This window comes from Pan paniscus, chromosome 11 (genome assembly GCF_029289425.2).
Source record: "Pan paniscus chromosome 11, NHGRI_mPanPan1-v2.0_pri, whole genome shotgun sequence".
Lineage (NCBI taxonomy): Eukaryota > Metazoa > Chordata > Mammalia > Primates > Hominidae > Pan > Pan paniscus.
The window spans coordinates 34,037,781-34,058,695 of record NC_073260.2 but is presented as its reverse complement, the minus strand read 5'-3'; the positions used below and the strand labels follow the sequence as shown (position 1 = coordinate 34,058,695).

General features: G+C 37.7%; 1 protein-coding gene across 6 annotated transcripts in view; it reads left to right on the top strand.

The window, feature by feature from the left end:
- The window catches only part of SLC44A1 (solute carrier family 44 member 1), a 194,355-nt gene that overhangs the window by 82,251 nt on the left and 91,189 nt on the right, over positions 1-20,915 (top strand). For all 6 annotated transcript variants that reach the window (XR_010109015.1, XM_034967914.4, XM_055117767.3 and 3 more), the window contains exon 4: positions 8,543-8,679. Coding sequence is in view for 5 of the 6 variants with exons in the window: in XM_034967914.4 (XP_034823805.2) it covers positions 8,543-8,679 (137 nt within the window). In the remaining variant the exon portion in view is untranslated. The remainder of the gene's footprint in view (positions 1-8,542; positions 8,680-20,915) is intronic.

Below are 20,915 nucleotides of genomic sequence, written 5' to 3'. Positions count from 1 at the left end.
GCTAAGCATTATCTTTAATTTTTTTCCTTTCCACCTATGTATAATCAGTCATAAAGTTTTCTTCATTGTGTCTAAACTTTTGAAATCTCCTTTTTATTCACATTCCCACCCTAGTTCAAGTCATCTTTTCTTGGTAGAAATTTAGTAGCCTCCTGGCCAGTCTCTTTTCTCTTGCTTGCCTCTGACTCGTTCTGCACCTTGCAGCTGGTGAGCTCCCAGTGGCTTCCCAGTGTCTTTAAGATGAACTCCAGACTTTCTAACATCTTTTTTTTTGAGACTGAGTCTCACTCTGTCACCCAGGCTGGAGTACAGTGGTGCAATCTCAGCTCACTGCAACCTCCACTTCCCAGGTTCAAGCAATTCTCCTGCCTCAGCCTCCCAAGTAGCTGGGATTACAGACGCACACAACCACACCTGGCTAATTTCTGTATTTTTAGTAGAGACAGGGTTTCACCATGTTGGCCAAGCTGGTCTTGAACTCCTGACCTCAAGTGATCTGCCCACCTCGGCCTCCCAAAGTGCTGGGATTTACAGGCGTACCATTTATAAGGCCCTGCGTGATCTAGCATCAGCTTGCCTGTCCAGCCGTCTATGAACCATCCTGACCATTTTCTTGTTTTCAGCTGTGCCATGCTCCCTTTCATCTTTTTGCCTTTGCCTGCTCTGTTCCTGCCCTGTTCCTACCCCCTTTCATCCACACTGGTTAACTCTTACTCATTCTTTAGGTCCCAGCTTTAGATATCCCTTCCTCAGGACACCTATCCTGATTTTCCATTAATGGGGTACGTTTGATGCCTCCTCTATAATCCTGTTTTCCCTGCTCTAGCACTAGCACACTGTTTGTAATTGTCTTCTTACTCTCTGGACTGTGAACACTAAGAAGGGAGACACTTACTTGTGTGGTCTTATTTATCATCATATCTTTAGTACTTATTTAGGCCTACACCTGGCAGAATAGGTGTTTGATAAAATTCTTTTGAATAAACGAGAGTATTTCTCTGTTCCTGAAATATCTTCTTCCCTACCTTCACTCCCCTCTGGCCCCACTTAGCAAAATCTTATATAATTACCATCTCTTTATTAATTTGGGAAATATGCAGCTTCTTCTTTATTCCAGGCATCATTTTAGGCACTAAGGATGTAGGGATGAATTAAGCAGTCAAATATCTCTGCCCTGTTGGAGCTGATATTCTACTAGTGGTGGTGGTGGAAAATAAACAGATAAATAAGTAAAATACACAGTGTGTGAACAAGTGTAAGTCTGAGGAGAAACAAAGCAGGAAAGATGAAGACACATCAGAGTGGAAAGTTGGCATTTTAGACAGGCTGGCCAGCGAAGGCTTCACTGAGAAGATGTCTTTTGAGTGAAGACTTCAAAGGAGGGAAGGAGCTAGCTCTGTTGCTCTCTAGAAAAAGAACATTCCAGGCAGATAGGCAGTGCAGCAGCCCCAAGGTGAGAGTGTGCCAGGTTGCTTGAGGAACAGAAAGGAGACCAGTGGGAGACCAGGCGAAGGTGAGGTTAGAGAGGTGCACATTCTCTGAGTATTGCTGTCTTAGTCTGATCCTTGGGCTTCCTCTGCAGTTTAAAGTTATTTTCAGCTCTCAGTGCTGTGAATTACCAGAAAGGGCCATGAAAGTTTCTCTTCTTAGCAGTTGCCTGTAAATCAAGGTCTACAGAAGTGCTGGCGGAGGAGGCTGCCATGCTGTTTAGAATTCAATTGTCTCTTTGGGGGTTGGTGAGATGGATCTTTAGGTTTTAGTTTTAACAAATGGCACCTCTTCCTTAGGAGATTTTTGCCTCTTCCTAATTAGGATTGAGGAAGCAGTGGGGAAAGGCACACCCCTGTCAGCAACCTCATGGGTTGGGTTTCTTGGGTTTCACCAACTCTGGTGTGCTGGCCCCATAGTTCTCTCCTAGTATAACAGGGCTCTTCTGGGGGCATTTGGGTCTCACCCCAGATTAGATGACTGGACTTGCCTTGCTGGTACCCCAACACCAGCCCCTCTGGAAATAAGAGGCCTCCTCTGGGCAGAATTCCACTGTGGGTGGAGTACAGATCTGCGGGGCTCTCTGTAGCCTATGTTTAGCAATAGCAAGCCTCCGCTAGGCTGTCATGGTTTTCAGTTTGGTATGATTCACTCACGGCAACACTCTCTGTGGAAAGGGGCTATAAATTGTAAATTGATATGAGGTAATAATTGGAAAAATGATCAGACTCCATTTTTATTCCCCTCTGGGGAAGACACATATCAAGAATCACTAAAGCAGAAGGTGACAGAGGGATTTTTCAGCCTGCTTTCCAGCTTTAGTGCTGCAGTGCTTTCATCCTGATTAGAGAGGAGAGCAGCCAAATTCGGCAGGAGGCAGCCAAATTCGGCAGGAGGCGGCCAGCAGACCTAGTATCTGCTTGCCACCTTTTGCTCCAAAAAGTCTTGTCACAGAGTTGCCATGGCAGCAGGAGGCAATTTAATGGCAAAGGCTCATCTCTGGAGCAGCGCTGCTGTTCCCCAGCCATTCCCTCTCTAGCCTTCAATTCGAGGGGCTGGCCATACCAGGGTATCACTGTTCCGTGGCCATTTGAGTACGTGTTGCCTAATGGAAGAGCTGTAAGATCTTCCAGATTCTAAGGACGGCTACATTTTCTATCCCCTGCTTCTCCTTGGTGCATAGCTCTTTGATACCCCATCCTATAGTCGACTTTATCAGATTATTTGCAGTTCCTTAAATATGCTCTTTCATGATTCTGTGCTTTTAGACATGCAGTTTTCTCTGCCTAGAGTGCTCCCTTTCCCATCTGTCTGGAAAATTCCTACTCAATTTCAAAATATGGCTTGGATACTGCCTCTTCCTCCTTAATGGTTTCTCTAACCCCTTATCCTCCATGCAGAATTACACAATTTCCACTGCCATCTCAGCCTTGCCTCCTATCACATGGTTTTTAAATGACTGTATATATTTTTGTGTGTTCTTCTCTAGACTGTAACTTACTTGCATTCAAGAACTATATTTTATGAATTTGGTATCCAAAGGGTCTGGCCCAGGAGTATACACCTAGTAATGTTTGTTATAAATGAAGTTTTTCTTATCCTATTTAATTCCTGTCACGTGAGTGTTGCATACCACATAGAGTACAGCCCTATATCATGTACAGGTAGGGCTTTGTCTGTCAGGGATCCCAGAAGATTAGGGATCTCCAGGGATCCCAGAAGATTGCACTGATTTAATCAGCTGACTTGCTGGTCTGTAACTCACTTTCCTTTGCATTTATTCAAACTTTACAGTTTGAACTGGAAAGTTAGGTTAGTCACCCAGCTTGCCAGTCAGTTCCATCATTTGTTGAATTAGGATGTTGTGAGGCTAAAGCCTGTAATGCTTTGTGACTCAAAGTAAATTATTGGTGAATCTTATTTTCTTTACCTTCTCCTATCTTCAGTAAAGAAAGTAAAAGCAAAACAGAAGTTTAAACCAGTTTTAAACCTTCTGTGGCATCATATCATTCATTTTAATCTTGCTCTGAGTACAGCTTTAAAAGTCACTTCTTTTGTGGCTCTTATTCTTTTTCCTGAGTTTCAGTGGTATAATGTCCCACCTTTGTCTCGTTTCCCTGTTTTCATCTTTGGTGCATCTGTCCCCCTCGTTCACCTTGTAGACAGAGCATTTTATTCAGACATCTCTCCTTTTCCTGCCTTTTGGGATAATTTGTTACTGTATCTCAAAAATATCCATTTAAAAATAAACCTTTTCCTCTTCCTCAAATAATTTCTGGAAACCACCCCAACTGTAATAAATACACATTTACATGCCTTACCTGCTGTCCTCTGTAATGTTTGCTTTGCAGTTTGGTCTGAGCGTTTTTCTCCATTCCCATCTACCTTTTAAGTTCAAAGCTTACTTAGGCTGTTTTGCAATTCCCTTTGCAAATGCATTTCTGTATCATCTGATCATGCTATGTGCATATTGTATATGCCAATGCCTGCAGGTGTCTAGGCTGTTTTGTTTATAGAGTATTTTTCTGTTACTGCTTCTTGTCTTTCATTCTCACTTTTGGTGTTTTATTTATTCCTGTTCCTCTAAAGGATATGAAACTTAAAGCTGTATTTAAGTTATTAATAAGCTTAGTAAAAGATTCACTGAGGATAACAATGACAAACTTGCTCTTAACTTAGGTTTATGGATTATCTGTGACATGGGCTCTCCACCTTGGAGATGGCATAGGGAAGGAGGAGGTATGGAGGCCAAGGCACATAATCAGAGTTGGCCTGAGAAGCTTTTTCAAAATGTATGTGCTGCATCTCTTTCCTGATCCTTGCCCTGTCGGGAGTGAAAGTAGGTGGATATTGCATGTTACCCTCTCAGCTGAAATACTCATCTGTAGTTTTCAGTTACAATAATCTGGTTTGTCAATACCATGCTTATTATGATTATTTGTTTCATTGTCAAAAAATAAAAATAAAACTATCAGTTCATTTTGTTTAAAGTGAAAACTGAAAAACTAATGTAAGCATTTATTTACCTGGTTAAGGACATTTTCCAATCAAAAGGCAAGAAAGTGCACTTTTAATAAATCATAAATTGGTTTGATACAAGCAGTTGGCCTCCTATAAATATTCAGTTAAATATGAATTAGTTAAAGTATAATTACTTTTAAGCATGTTGCCATGGATTGGATGAACTTCAGAATGCTGGAAACAGAATATTCAAAGTTAATAGAGAACAGTTAAATTTACTAATGATATTTGTAGGAAATATTTTGGAATAGTGCAGAATGGAAACAGTGAAACTCAGAATCAGAGGTACTAGGTTTGAATTCATGCTTTGGCACCTACTAGCTCTCTTGGGCCTGGTGGTTAGGCCTCAAAGCCTCAGTTTTAACATCTTTGGAATGGTTATGGCCCCTACCTCACAGAGTTGTTGCAAAGATCAAATAAGTTCTTGAATGTGACAGTGACTAATACCTACACACCCAACAAATGTTAATAGAATCTGAACCTAAGGTCAAGGTCTGTATGTTATTTTTAACTTCATGTGTGTGCATTTGAATATGTGAAAGGCATAGAGAATTAAGCTTAATATCTTTTCTTTTCCTTCTTTGTTTTTTTTTTTTTTTTTTTTTGAGACACAGTCTCGCTCTGTTGCCCAGGCTGGAGTGCGGTGGTGCGACCTCAGCTCACTGCAATCTCCGCCTCCTGGGTTCAAGCGATTCTCCTGCCTCAGCCTCCCAAGTAGCTGGAATTACAGGTGCCTGCCACCACGCTCAGCTAATTTTTGTGTTTTTGGTAGAGATGGGGTTTCACCATGTTGTCCAGGCTTGTCTCCAACTCCTGACCTTAAGCGATCTGCCCACCTTGGCCTCCCAAAGTGCTGGGTTTACAGGCTTGAGCCACTGCACCTGGCCAGCTTAATATATTCTTAGACTATGGAAGGCAGGTAAGATACAGAGTGTAAACATGTGATGTATGTGAGTGTGTATTTCTTGAAGATGTGTATTTCTTATTCAAATAAGTTTTTAGATCTTTTCAAACCATATACACAGGCTGAAAAATGTGCAGTGTTAATTTCACAGTGTTGTAGTCATGGTAGCATTCTTCTCACCCTCCTGTTCTTGTTTTCCTTGTGCTGGATCTATTTTGGGGGCCTACATGGTTCTCAAGGGTAATGACCTTACCCTTAGTCATGAATACTCCTACACAGATTTTTTTTTCCTAAATGAAAACCGAATGTTAGTATTGTATCCCTGTTTTATGCCCATATAAGAAAGTGTTGAGTTTAGTTCCTTACTATGAAGTGCAAGATGTATGGAAAGCAAATACTATTCTTAATGGTAATGACACGAATCACTGAGTGCATACTATGTTAGGTGCTTTATATATATTATTGATCACATTACAACAAACTATAAAATAGGTGATATGTAATTTTTCAGATAAGGAAACTGAGGCTCAGAAGGATAAATATATTTTCCAAGGTTAGAGAACTATTAAGAGAGAACCAGAAAGCAAGTTCACATTGGTCTGACTAAAGCAAGGGATAAGGTTGCTGCCCAGTCACTAGCATAAATCAAAGGAATATGTTTTAAGGTATAAAAGAAGTTAGAAATATAATAGGGATACTTTTGCCCTTGGAGGAGGCTGAAGCCTACAGGACAGACAGTGCATCTGTTCTCAAGAGGTTGTCATTGATCCAGCCTAGGCCCAGCAGCAAGGCCCTGGCAGCTTCTGGCTTTTTTTTCCTTTTCCCTAAGCTTCTTTTTCTACTGTGATGTGATTTTCCCAGATGGTTCTCAAGGCATTGCTCATCACTTACAACTGTGTACTCAATGCCTCTCTCCCATCCCAATTCCACTGCCCACCTCCCACCCCATAGAGAAACATACAACAGAATTACTGTGAGAATTAAATGAGTTAATACATGTAAAGTGTTTAATACAGTGTCTGATAAATAGTAAGTACTCAATAAAATTGGCTATCATTTTTAAAAGTTTTTATCATTAAGTATTATTAGGCCAGGCACAGTGGCTTATCATACCTGTAATCCCAGCACTTTGGGAGGCCAAGGCGGGTGGATCACCTGAGGTCAGGAGTTCAAGACCAGCCTGGCCAACATGGTGAAACCCCGTTTCTACTAAAAATACAAAAATTAGCCGGGTGTGGTAGTAGGTGCCTGTAATTCCAGCTACTCAGGAGGCTGAGGCAGGAGAATCGTTTGAACCTCGAAGGCTGAGGTTGCAGTCAGCTGAGACCACACCATTGCACTCCAGCCTGTGCAACAGGGCAGAACTCCATCTCAAAAAAAAAAAAAAAGAAGTATTCTTAGTAGTGATGGTGGTGGTGATGGCAATGGTGGCAGTGATAGTGGTGGTGGTGGTGGTAGCAGTAGTGGTTGATTCAAAGGTTTTATGACACATTTCTCAAGGACCTGATTGTTCCCTGTCCAGAATCTGTGTTTGTGCAATTCATTATACAGGGTCAAAGGCATAGACATGCTTAGTCAGACGCCCAGGATAGAAGAAGGGAGAATTAGTAAGAGAATGCTTGTTTCTACTCAGAAGTTGCCAGAAACAGTTCTCTTTATGCCCTGCTTCCTTGTTATCAGCCATGGAAACAGTCCACAAAACCTACTTCTAAACCTCATCTTTCTGCCTGGCTTTTTTTCTTTCCTTCTATCTGCATAGATAGAACATTAATGGGTTTGGAGTCACTGATAGGGTCACACACACATTTTTTTTTTTTTTAGTTTGGTAAGTTATACCTGACCTTCATGCCGGGTTCCCAGTCCCCTTGCTGCGCTGAAGTGTGCAGTGTTACTTGATCTGCAAAGGCCTCTGTAGTAGCCCCCCTTTTTTTTTCCTACTTATTTTTTTTTCCTTTATAGTTTCCATTTTAGCATATGTATTGACTTTACCTTTTCTGCTTTTCAGTTTGTTCTCCTAATTTTTATATTAGGTTATATTTCCTGTTCCAGATTTGAAACCACATTTTGCATAGCAACAGAGTTTAACTGTGTGAAAGGCTATTGACAGATGCATGATTTTATAAAACTTCCTATGGACTCAGTGGAATTGAACCCTGGCTGGAGATTCATTTTAGGTGGAAGCATTCCTTCTTGTACTCCCTTCCTTGATCCGTGTTATTACACTTAGCTTATCTCAGTTGAGAATGTTTAGCCCTTACTTTCTCTTTGAGCAAATGTTAGCATCTACAATCTTTATCATCTCATCTACTTTATAACATTAAAAATACATGCTTTGGCATGCTTTCTAATTAATCTTCCCTTTTCTAAAATACAAGTATACAGGACGTAAAGGGTATAATTTCAGATTTGGGGATTATTTTGCCTATCTGTAATGGACAGTATTTAAACTATTAATAAACAATATTTACTGCAGTTATATCAGTTCAAAAGTAATTGGCATTCTTTCTAAAGGTGCGGATTCTGAAAGGTAAAATAAATTAAAAATCACTTTATTTTAACACCCAGCGATGACTGTAGTTGAAATGTTGGTGTATTTCCCTCTAGTCCCCATTTAACTTTGTATATTCAGTTGTATATATTCATTGATATCTATAATATATATTCATTTTTGGAATTATATAATTCTGTTCATATGAATTATATATAATGAATGAATTACATTTATTAGCTAAAGTTTACAGTTTATATATAAACTGTTATTCATGCTATATTATATAGCAGTATTATGATATTCCAATAATTTTTTTTGGTACACGTTTGACAAAATAAGAAAAAATTAATGATTTGAAGAAAACTAAAATCGATGATTTCTGATTATAAAATATGCATGTGCACAATACAAACATTTAAATATTAGAAAAATAGATCGTGAAAATTATAAGTCCTACAATTCCCCTATTCCCACTGTTAGTCTGTTAATAAGCAATTTTTTTTAAATGTATTTATGATGAGATTTTTATCGTGGAGGAATGTGGAATAGATGTTCTTTGCTCTAGGCTTAGTCAAATATGCAGGGACCCACAATGTGTTTTGTGAAATAATATCTCAGTTTTTTTCTCCATGCTTTAGGTATGTATTCTTTTTGGATCCATGCAACCTGGACTTGATAAACCGGAAGATTAAGTCTGTAGCACTGTGTGTAGCAGCATGTCCAAGGCAAGAACTGAAAACTCTGAGTGATGTTCAGAAGTTTGCAGAGATAAATGGTGAGACATTAGGCCATCCAAATCTATGTCCTGTCACCTTGTTCTCTTTGTTAAATATAAATTTGCCCTAGTGTTAAATAAATTATCAAGGAACCTTAGATAATTGAAGTAATTTTGGGCTTCCTTGCTAAAAAATATTATAGTCACCCAGGGAGCTTGTTAAACTCCAGATTCCTGGGCCCCACCCAGCGAAATTCTGACTGAGTGGGTCTTTGTGCTCTGGAAGTTAGTATTTTTAAAATAAATATCTCAGGTGACTTTGATGTAGTCTATCGAGTATTTGGAAATTACTAAACCACTCTATGTAAAATTTGTTTCTTGTTCCCCCTTCCCAAGTATTGGTTAAAAGTATTTCAATTCACATATATATAAATTGAAACAAGTTTTATATGTTGAAACAATATATATACATACGTGTGTGTGTGTGTGTGTGTAGATAGATAGATAGATAGATAGATAGATAGATAGATAGATAGATAGATCTCCCTGGTTAGCAATGTAACATATGCATATTATAGGAAATTTGAAAATTTCAGAAAAAATAAGAAGTAGAAATTTACATTCTAGCATCAGTACTTTTTCAATGAGTTGGTGTGTATATAGTTTTGTGTTCTGCTTTTTAAATTTAACGTTCTGTCATAGCTCTTTTTCTGATAATAATTGTGAGCAACTTTGAGGCTAAAGATAGAGGAATTAGCTGAGAAAACGAACATAGTTTCCTGAAATCTAGCTTTGTTCTCTGAGGCATTTTATCTCTAGTACCATCCTCAGGTCCACATGGCTTGCCTCAGTTCTCTTCAGAGAATCGTTTTTTTAACCACCCTTTGTAGAGGCCTGTATTTTTGAATTTCCTTGAGGTTTCATGCTTGTATTTTGTGTGTAGGAATCCTCAGAGCTGCCTTGATCCTGCCCAGATCCACAGGCTAGTGCTGGTTGCTTGGAACAAGGAACGACCCAAGTATCCAGTGGGTACAACTTCTAGCTGGGTGGACAGACAGCCTGGAACCATAGCTCTACACACACTAGCATGGCTCCAGTGTCTTCCAGTTGGGGATGCTAGCCTTCTGAAGGCAGGAGGACTGCAGCCTCCCAGGCTGGCAGTATCCCTGTTCCGTTGTTCCATGCCCTCAGCATAGGATAACATGGGTTGATTTGGGTCTGGATTCCAGTGCTGACTGTCACTGACTGGCTCTGTAATGAGGGTAAAGGGTAAAAGTTCTCTGAGCCTAGGTTTCCTCATCTGAAAAAATGTGGATTAAAAATAATACTCCCTCATAAGTTGTTATGAAGATTAAATAAGATGATGTATGAAGAATACTGGACACTTGGTAGGTACTTGAATAAAGAAGTGCCAACCACTCTTCACGATCTCATTATTTATTCCCATATTGTATCCCCACATGTGTTGTTGCTGAGCCTCATGCCAGCCTCATCATTATAAGGTTTCTTAGGGAGGGGTGAGCCCTTCCTTAAGGGTTTTTCCAGAATTTTAGACAATGTGAGTATACTCTGACAAGTGGTGTGGTTGAGTGGTTAAAAGTATATGCTCCGGAGTCCTATTGTTTGGGTTCAGATGTTGCTCCTACCACTTACTGGCTGTGAGACCCTGGGCAAATTACTTGACTTCTCCTTGCCTCAGTTTCCACATCTATGAAATAGGGACAATATTCGTACCTAATATACTTCATGGGATGGTTATGAGGACTTGATACATGAACAATGCTTAGAACAGTATCTGGCAAATATTAAGTTGCTAAGAAAAATTATTGGCTGCTGCTATTATAATTATAATTATTATTATTCCACTAATGGAATGTAATAGTCTTTCTGCCTCCAGTCTCTCTCTAATTTTAGCTCTCTTACATACTACTGACATATTAACATTCCTAGAACTTCAATCAATGCTAACCCCTTGCTCGGAAATCATCCATAGTAAAAAATAAAAGTCTGTATGTCTTATGCTATCATTCAAAGCTATGATCTAGTCTTGAACTGTCTTCCAATATATCTTCTCAAAAAACCCACTGGATGTGAGTCTTGGTCCCTTGAACCTGAGCCCTGTCATCTGGAGGGCTAGAAGAGAACTAGGTCCTTATTGGCTGTGTGGCCTGCTGAGATGTTCACTGGGGGAGAAATGCCCTATGGTCCCCTGCTGGTATGCTTTGTTTCCAGGCTGGTATCCTTCTAAGTGAATATGATACTGACTGTGGCCTGTTCAGGTCTAGTTAAGAAGACCCTCCTGGTGGGTTTTACAGCTTTGTATTTCTCACTGTGTCTTGCACAAAGTAGGTGCTCAAGATGTATTAATGAATAAACATTATTTCAGCAAACAGACTTCTTAAATTGGTGCCTAGCTACAAAGGCACCATTAGGGTTTTGTGCCAGCTGTATGAATAGTAAGTCAATAAGGTAGCCATAAAAAAATGACAGCATCCAGAAGCACAACAATGGAGGATAGAGAAGACAAAATTTTAACAGGCAAATAGAAAAGCTATAAAATTATATCAGAGAGAGAGCCTTTTTTTTTGTATAGAGGCCTAAATACCTTATTTGAGTAGCAACCCTAAGTTGAAATTTCTGAATTTCTCAAAAGAACCTATCCTGCTGTTTAAATTGGTGACTTAAAACTAGACCTGGTAAGATTTAATTCCAATATTATCCTTATCGCTGAGAGAATTATTTCTCTGCTTTTTGCATTATTTTTCCTTCTTTTGTCTTTTTAAGTTATCTGGTTTTTTTCTTTTTCTTCCTGCTTAAGAGACAGGCTGAAGTGCAGTGGTCTAGGCTGTAGTACAGTGGCACAATCATGATTCATTGCAGCCTTGTACTTCTGGGCTCAAGTGGTTCTCCTGCTTCAGCCTCCTGAGTAGCTGGGACTACAGGCATGTGTCACCATGCCCAGATAATTTTTTTACTTTATATGGCAGTGAGGTATTGCTGTGTTGTCTAGGCTGGTGTCAAACTCCTAGCCTTAAGCGATCCTCCCTCCTCGGCCTCTCAAAGTGCTGGGATTGCAGGTATGAGCCAGATACCTGGCCATTCAGTTATCCTCTCTATCATTTGAGGTGCAAGTTGATTCAAGAGTAGCAAATAATTTTTATTAGAATCTATGTCTGCATGTTGTTACAGCATATTTCTGTTAGAAAATACACAGACCCTTTAGCCTCAAATATATAGACCTCAATCATTAATTTCAGAGAGGAATATCTTTAATATATAATTCAAACTTAAGTGGGAAATTTTCAAATCAGTAAGAGGGGCTAGTTAAAGGTCCATGAAAGAGCCTAAATGTAAGAGCTAAAACTGCAAAAACTCTTAGAAGAAAATGTAGCAGAAAGCTGCATGGCATTGCATTTGGCAATAATTTCTTGGATGGCACCAAATTGCACCAAAAGCACAGGCAACAAAAGAAAAAATACATAAGTTGGATTACATCAATTAAAAACTGTACATCAAAGGACAAAAATCAACAGAGTGAAAAGTCAACCCATAGAAGATATTTATAAATCAGATATCTGGTAAGCAGTTAATATCTAGACTATCTGAAGATCTACTATTAAAAAAAAACACTGAAAATCACACAAGTGTTGGTGAGGATGTAGAGAATCGGAACCTTTGTGTACCGTTGATGGGAATGTAAAACCGTGCAGCTGCTATGGAAAGTAGTATGGAGGTTCCTCAAAAAATTAAAGATAAAATTAGCATATGATACAGCAGTCCCACTTCTGAGAATATATCCAAAAGAATTCAAAATAGGATCTTAAAGAGATATTTGCATAATCGTGTTCATTGTAGCATTATTCACAATAGCCAAGAGGTGGAAGCAACCTAATGTCGGTAGACCAATAAATGGATAAAGAAAATATGGTGAACTGCCAGTCGTGGTGGCTCACACCTGTAGTCCCAGAACTTTGGGAAACTGAGGCAGGAAGATCACTTGAGTTCAGGAGTTCAAGACCAGCCTGCACAACGTAGTGAGATCTCGTCTCTATAAAAAGTAAAATTACCCAGGCATGGTGGCATGCACTTGTAGTCCCAGCTACTCAGGAGGCTGGGGCAGGAGGATCGCTTGAGCCCAGGAGGTTGCAGTGAGCTGAGATTATGCCACTGCACTCTAGCCTGGGTGACAGAGTGAGACCCTGTCTCAAAAAAACCTCAAAAACAAACAAAAACAAAGAAAATGTGGTGTATACATGCAATGGAATATTATTTTAGCCTTAAAAAAGGAGGAAAGAATGGCATATGCTACAACTTGCATGAAAATTGAGGACACTATGCTAAGTCAAATAAGTCAGTCATAAAAAGAAAGAGACTGCGTAATTCCACTTACATGAAACAAAAAGTAGAAGTGTGGTTGCCAGGAACTGAAGGAGAGGGAAAAAGGGAGTTGTGGTTCAATGACTAGAGTTTCAGATTTACAAGATGAAAAAGTTCTAAAAATCTGTTGTACCACAATATGCATATAGTTAATAGTGCTGTACTGTACACTTAAAAATGGTTAAGACAGTCAATTATATGTTATGCATTTTTTACCACAATAAGAAATAGGAAAATAAATTCTGACACATGCTATAACATGGATGAACCTTGAGGACATTATGCGAAGTGAAGTAATCCAGTCACAAAAGGACAAATACTGTATGATTCCACCCTGGAGTAGTCAAATTTATATAGACAGAAAGTAGAATGATAGTTGCCAGGGTGGCAGGGAGAGTGGAAGGGGAATATTGTCTAATGGGTGAAGAGTTTTAGTTTTGTAAGATGAAGAGAGTTCTGGAGATGGATGGTGGTGATTCTTGCACAACAGTTTGAATGAACTTAATGTCACTGCACTGTACACTTACAAATGATTAAGATAGTAATTTTATGTTGTCTTTATTTTATCATAATTTTTATTAAGTTCATGAAAGAGTCCCACTTGAGGTAGTAACAGTTTAAGTGCTAATTTTATACCTTATTTTAAGATGCAAGGCAATATAACATGTTTCTTACTAGAATGAGAAGATAATATAAATGCTTTTCAAAGAATTTTAAGTTTCCATGACAACATTTGAAAGTACTTTTTAGCACTTACAACCATCCATTCACATGAAATTTTATTACCTCTAGATATTAAAGGGGAAGAAGCTCTCAGTTCCTATGGTGGTGGTTGTAAGAAATGTATTTACTAGGCAAATAAATTATTTCCTCAAATCTTTGTTTCTTTTAAACAAGAAAAAGGAGTTGTTTTCTTGGGCACTTAGAGTTTGTGGAATGCCCCTGTCAAGTATGACTACAATAGACAGTTTGGAAGAAATAGCTGGAAATTAGATTGGTATTGTGGAGATGCTGTCATATTACAAAGGCTTTTAAAGGCAGACAGACAAATATAAAAATGTGAGGGCTGGCCAGGTGCATGGCTCACACCTATAATCCCAGCACTTTGGGTGGCCAAGGTGGGTGGATCACCTGAGGTCAGGAGTTCAAGACCAGCCTGGCCAACATGGTGAAACCTCATCTCTACTAAAACTACAAAAATTAGCTGGGCATGGTGGCATGTGCCTGTAGTCCCAGCTACTTGGGAGGCTGAGATAGGAGAATTGCTTGAACCTGGGAGGTGGAGGTTGCACTGAGCTGAGATCATGCCACTGCACTCCAGCCTGGGCAACAAGAACGAAACTTCGTCTCAAAAAAAAAAAAGAAAGAAAAAGAAAATAATAATAATAATAAAAGAACTGTGAATGGTAGTACATGAGTTGGGTGGTGGGGTACAAATGTGCATTTACTTTTATGGTTCATAATTCATATAACACAAATATTATAAATACATAATGCTAGAGAAGAAAACAGTTTAAAAATTGCCTTTAAAAAATTGAAGTTGCCAAATACCATAAGGACTCAGTATCAAACTTCTTGCAGTTGTGTATGAATTTCCTAGGGGCAAGCTCATGCTCTATTCATCTGGGAATATCCAGGCCCTAATATAGAGGCTCACGCAGTAGATAAGTAGATATCCATAAATGTTTTTTGAAAGAATGATGGGCTGGATTTCCCTGTTCTACTCTATTGCCACTTAATAATTTCTCATTCTCACAGAACACTTTATCCTCAATTCTGTATCTGTGTGAGTTGACACCAGCAGGTAAATTGTTCTCCAATCTAACCAGTATTTCTGTAAAATCAGTTATTTTTATTCATCTCTAAATAACTCATTTTATTCATTCATTTATCTCCCTTATACATACTATCCAAGTGATTATTCATATCTCTTCTTCTCTTAAGCCCTCTTGTTTGTACTCTTTCCAAAACTTATGCCCTACAGAGAAAACTGAAACCATCTGGTGAATGCTCTCATCTGAGTTCTTATTTTCAGCAGGGCATGAATTCCATCTTACTTTCACTTTCCTTCTCTTCAGTCTGATGAACAGGCTACTTTCCTGCTTATTATAATTATTTTTGAAAATTCAAATAACACATACAGTAGTTCTCCCTTATCCATAGTTTTACTGTTCAATTTCAGTTATCCATGGTCAATTGCAGTCTGAAAATATTTAATGGAAAATTCCAAAAATAATTCATAAGTTTTACATTGTGCACTTTGCTTAGTAGCATGATGAAATCTTGCACGGACCTGCCCCATCCCACCCAGATACAGATCATCCCTTTGTCCAGCATATCCACACTGTGTATGCCACCCACCAGTTAGTCTCTTAGTAGCCCTATCAGTTATCAGATCAAAAAGACATAGCATATAGAGGGTTTGGTACTATCCACAGCTTCGGGCATCCACCGAGGGGTCTTGGAATGTATTCCCATGGATCAGAGGGAACTATGTACATTGTAGTGGGAGAGGAGAATCTCCCTCCTTCAGCTTTCATCTCAGCCCAGCCATACCAAGACAGGTGGTGAAGGGAAGGGGAAGACAATGCCTGCTCAGACAGTTCTTCTCCTTTCTCTCTCCCCACTCTAATTCTGACCCAGCATCTCTGGTCCATAGACCACCCTTCACTTCACTCCACTGTCCCCATTGTTCAGCATGGGCATCTGAATTGGAATAGAAACATCAGACGTAAGCCCTGAGTTTTGTTTCAACATACCATTTATTGGTAGCTATTGTATGCCATGGACTGCACCACATGCTTTGCGTATTGTTTTGATTTTTGCACTTGCTATCTAAGTTCTAAATGGCAGTTTAGAAATGAGCACAATCTTTCAACTGTAGTGATGCATGCCTGTATTCCCAGCCTACTGAGAGGCCAAGGCGGGAGGATCACTTGAGCTCAGGAGTTCAAGGCCAGCCTGGGCAACATAGCAAGATCCTTGTCTCTAAAAAAATAAATAAATAAATATATAAATAAATAGAAATGAACATAACCTGTGAGTAAGTTAGGGGCTGACTATAGATTCTCAGTGCTAATAGTTCACATGGAATTTTTATTACCGTTTCCATTATTCTTATCAAAGTGTTTTATAATACATGTTTTATCTTCCCTAACACAGTAGTAAAGTCTGGCAGAAATCTTATTTTCCTTTTGTTTGCCTCCCATTTATAGTATGTGGAAAAAGCACTCCCATTTATGAGTGCTTCTTCAATGTACTGTATTTTGAAAAAAATTTGAGAGCTTTATAATCTGCCCTTGAGATAGTGTTCACATTTTGAGTAGAGCCATGAAGCTTGTGTTTTCTTAATGATTACTGTTTAGCCATTAAAAACTTTAACAGATTATGTGATCTATTCAGATAATGCTAATTGTGAATACTAATAAGTCTTTTTGATTATTGTTATCTGGTTGTTAGATTAATCAGTATCAATAGATGATCAGTATATTACCCTTTTTCTTACCAGTCAGTATGAATAAAATTTAAACCCCAGAGTAATTATGTATTCTTTTTAGCACAGTAAGTCAAAAGATTTGACTTGATATCATTTATAAATGAATGAAATGATCAACTCTAGCAACCGAATTAATTGTCTCCAAGTCAGAGATCAGCAATGATGCTTGGTTGTTTAAAAAGAAGGAAGATCCTTCATTTGATAATGCAGTTTAAACTAATTCTTTCATTCAACAAATACTTAGTACCCATTAAGTATGCATCAGATACAAAGTACAGTCCCCACATTTAAGGAGTTTGCAGTATAGTTGAGTCAGAATTCTCCTTTTCCTCCACAACACCTAGTAGAAGTCTTGTACATAGATGTTCAAAATTAATTCACTCAGCAAATATTTATTATGTGTGCCTAGTGTGTGCCAACAGTGGTTGACAGACGATGCCACATTCTTACCTGGCTAATTTCTGTAGGTGGATGCTTCTTGGGAATTGCAAATATGTCCATATTTTTCATGGGTTACTAGGAATTAAAATTGGAAAATTATCTTCCATTCTCCCAGCATGTAGTGTTTCTTAATTAGTGAAAAAGAGGTTAAATTCATTAGACATCACAAGGCAATGGAAATCTTTCATAATAAAAACTGTTCTGCATTGAGAGACTTTCTTATTAATTGCAAATTTTTAAATCATATTTTAAGGAATATTTTTCCTTAATTTTAATCTGTCCTGCAAATTTTGTGGTGGTAAATTAAACAAAATTTTAAAGCAAGAAAAATTAGCCCCCAGCATAGAAACTCTTTGTTTTGTATCTTTATTTCAAATAATGTGATGTTTTAAACCATTGGTTCACAATTAAAAGTGCTTTTGCCTCCTCAAAGATAATTGGCAATGTCTGGAGACATTTTTGGCTGTCACACTGGATGAGAGCTTAGGGGGAGGCTACTGGAATCTTGTGGATAGAGGCCAGGGATGTTGCTAAACATCTTGCAATGCACAGGACAGCCCCCTACAACCAAGAATTGTCCAGCACAAAATGTCATAATACCAAGATTGAGGAATGTTGTTTTAGGTAGTATATTTGTAGCAAATGGTGAAAAGCATCCGAACATTGTATATAGCATATAACACCAAAACATAAGATATTAAAAACAGTTATTTCATTTTTTCTCCACTCAGGATATCTGTTTTATTCAACAGAAGGCTTTGGATGACATCTATGTATTAGGAAATACAGGTTCCAGACATTTCAAAGGCATAAGGTTCGAGTTCTCAAAGAGTTTGCATTATAAAAATAGAGATGATATATAAACAAAAAATTACAAAAGAATATGCCATGTTTTATCATAGAGCTAAGTAGTAAATAGCTTTGTTGGGTTGGTCAGAGAAGGCTTGACAGAAGAGATGAAGTTTGAGTAGTGTGTAGAAATTCTGCTCAGACGTCAACACTCAGGTGCTAGCTGGGAAAGGACAGCGCAAGCAGAGGGAACAGCATGTGTGAAAGCCTGGAAGCTTGTTAAACAGCAAGCATTGATTGTATGTTGTTTATTATGTTGAGATGAGTCTGGAGTTTTAGGTAGAGACCTGCTTTAGGAGGACCTTGAATCCAGGATATTTGGACTTCATCCTGAGGATAGGGATATGATATGACTAATCTGCATTGTACAAAGACCATTCTGATGGTTATATGCAGAATGGAGATGAGAAACACTTTACAGTATTTTAACTGACACAGTAGGAGGTCATGAAGGTCTGAGATAACATAGGAAGGTCTAATGTCAGGATGTAGTATCTCTTGAATGGTATAGGAAAACAGTAGATAAAAAAATGTAGGATAACTTGTATGTTTCACGGATGATGGAACCATTAGCCAGGACAGAAAATATAAAATCAGAAAGTACCTGGTGGAACTAATTTTTCTCCAAAGATGTTCTTTTTGAGGTATCTGTAGAACGTATGTTTTTTGGCCCAGGAGTTTATTGAATACTTGCCCAATTATGAGTATTAGCAATGGCACAAAGGAAGCATGGCAGCTTAAGGGGCAAAGAATTCCACTTCTAAATATGCCAGTGATTGTGTTTAAGGCCTTGGAAATATTACTTTTTTTTTCATCTGTAATGTTTGGAGTGTGGTGATGGAAACATACCTCTTAGGGGAGTTGATATAACTGATACTGAACTAAAGAATAATAAATTAAGACTAAATAATTGACTATTATACAGCATTTGAAAAATTGTAGTAGTTAAACATTTTGGGGGCCATAGCAACCATTTACCATGATAAATGTTTATACACTAAAGTTAGGTTCCTAAGATCACTCATTTTGGTAGTCTTTGAGTAACATCGGCTGAGTTGCATGGATTGCCTCTGGTGTGCTTTAGATAAGCTTTTGTTCTTAGTTTTCTACTTTTCATTACTCATGTATAACTTTTACCTGCTTTTGCATTAGAAGGAAAACTTTGTCTTACTGGTTATATCCAAACCTCTTGTGCTAAGTATTTTTTATACTTTCACTGAAAAAAAAAAAACACATACTACCTTCAAAATGTTAACTGAAAATGCCTTAGCTAATGAACATGAAAAGAAAAACAGTTGTAAAATGTTTGCTGTTTGCATTGTTTTAATGTTCTTCATTGAGGCTTCTCTGTTCATCAACCCTTTGAGCAGGAAGCAGTATAAGGTTTCTTATGATTATTACTACTAACACATTGTGAAGATCTTTTTCCTTTAATCCGTTTAGTACAGGATCTATTTAGTACTGGCCTGTGTCCCAGAATACCATCAGAGATAAGGCTATTATCCTTTCATTGAGTATTATCCTGGGAAAGTATTTATAAAATTGAACTCCATTGCACCTGCTGACCTCCTTTTTTAAATGAAGAAGGGGTGGGGATAGAGATTATGCTAACTGAATTCAGATGAAGCAGTGTATTTGGCAGCACTGACACAAAGTGCTTTAGTTAGGGCCTTTTGTTTTGTGCAAATCGATTCCATCTTGGACTCTGAAAGAAATAAGTTGACAATTCAGATCAGGAAGTTGATAATCACATTGGGTCCTCTGCACTTATTGGCGCAGTTGCTATTTTTCATGAGCAATTCTGTACTAGGACTCCTAGCTATTTCAGGATTAGTCTAAAATGTTTGTTTGCCATTATTGTCATGTTTTCTGCAAAACTGCTATAAATGTAATCTAGTGGCATTATATTCAAATATGAAAGACAGTACTCTTAGAAGAGTTAAATATTTAATATTCATGCTTAGCTTTTTAAAAAATAGATCATTAAAATGGAAAAGAATAGTCAAGCACAATTTTTAAAACTTAGTTTCTTATTGAGCCTACCTTAAGCTTAAAAAGCTTGAAGAACAGTGCCATGTAACTTGTAATTATTGCTTTAAAAATATTTTGCATTGTCAGATTACTCAGATTATCATTATATAAAATATATGCTACATGCACTCATTTCAGTATGCTATTAAGGCTCACATATTTAATCACTTAGGTTTTTCGCTGGTTTGGGGCAGCATTGCTAAATTAAATGGTGGTTTGTGCCTTTCTAAAAATTATTTTGATTGATAGGACAAGATATAAATGAAATAAATTTGCTCCCAATTTTGTTGTCCCATTAAATCAAGCTATATTCTTTTTTCTATGTTCCCTTCCAGTTCCTTCTCATATGGTCACATGCCTTTTCCATAATTAACTCAGTGTTGCAGTCTGCTGTTCACATTATATTTTAAGATTTTTCCATGGTGGTACAATATAAAAGTTCAGTATCTTCATAATACAAATGCAAAGCTATTCTGTTTATTTAATAATAAAGTATTTGACCAAATTAGTAATCTGGTGTGAACATCAGTTAATCAAATATAAACAGTTTATGTGATGAAATGCAGCAAAATTAGAACTGGAGCCTGGGTCTCCTCGCTTAACAATATATTATACAATGAACCTTCCAGTATTCTAGTTGCTGTATTTTAAAATTAACGGATCAGGAAAATAAGACGTATATTGGATTTAGTGGACTTTATCCATCTCAATTATCTATACTAAGGAAATCAATGTATATACCAGCTTCATAGAGTTATAGTAAATTATATAACACATAAATGTATTATGTAAATTTTACATTGTGTACATTTTACATATATTAGATATGTGTTGGCCATATAATCAGAAAAATTAATTTTTTTTGCATAGCCAATCTAAAGTTGAATTTAAGCTGTCTTAAACTCTGAAAACTAGGAATCATTTTTATCAATTTATCAGTTTTATCAATTTTTTCAGTTTATTTACAGTTAGGAATGTTTCCTGCTTTTTAAATAAGTAATGTATTATCTGAATTTACATGTGTTATATGCATTAATTGTAAGCATTTAGTAATTGAAAGCATAGGAAAAACTGGCATAATGTGTAGCTGAGCACAGGCTTT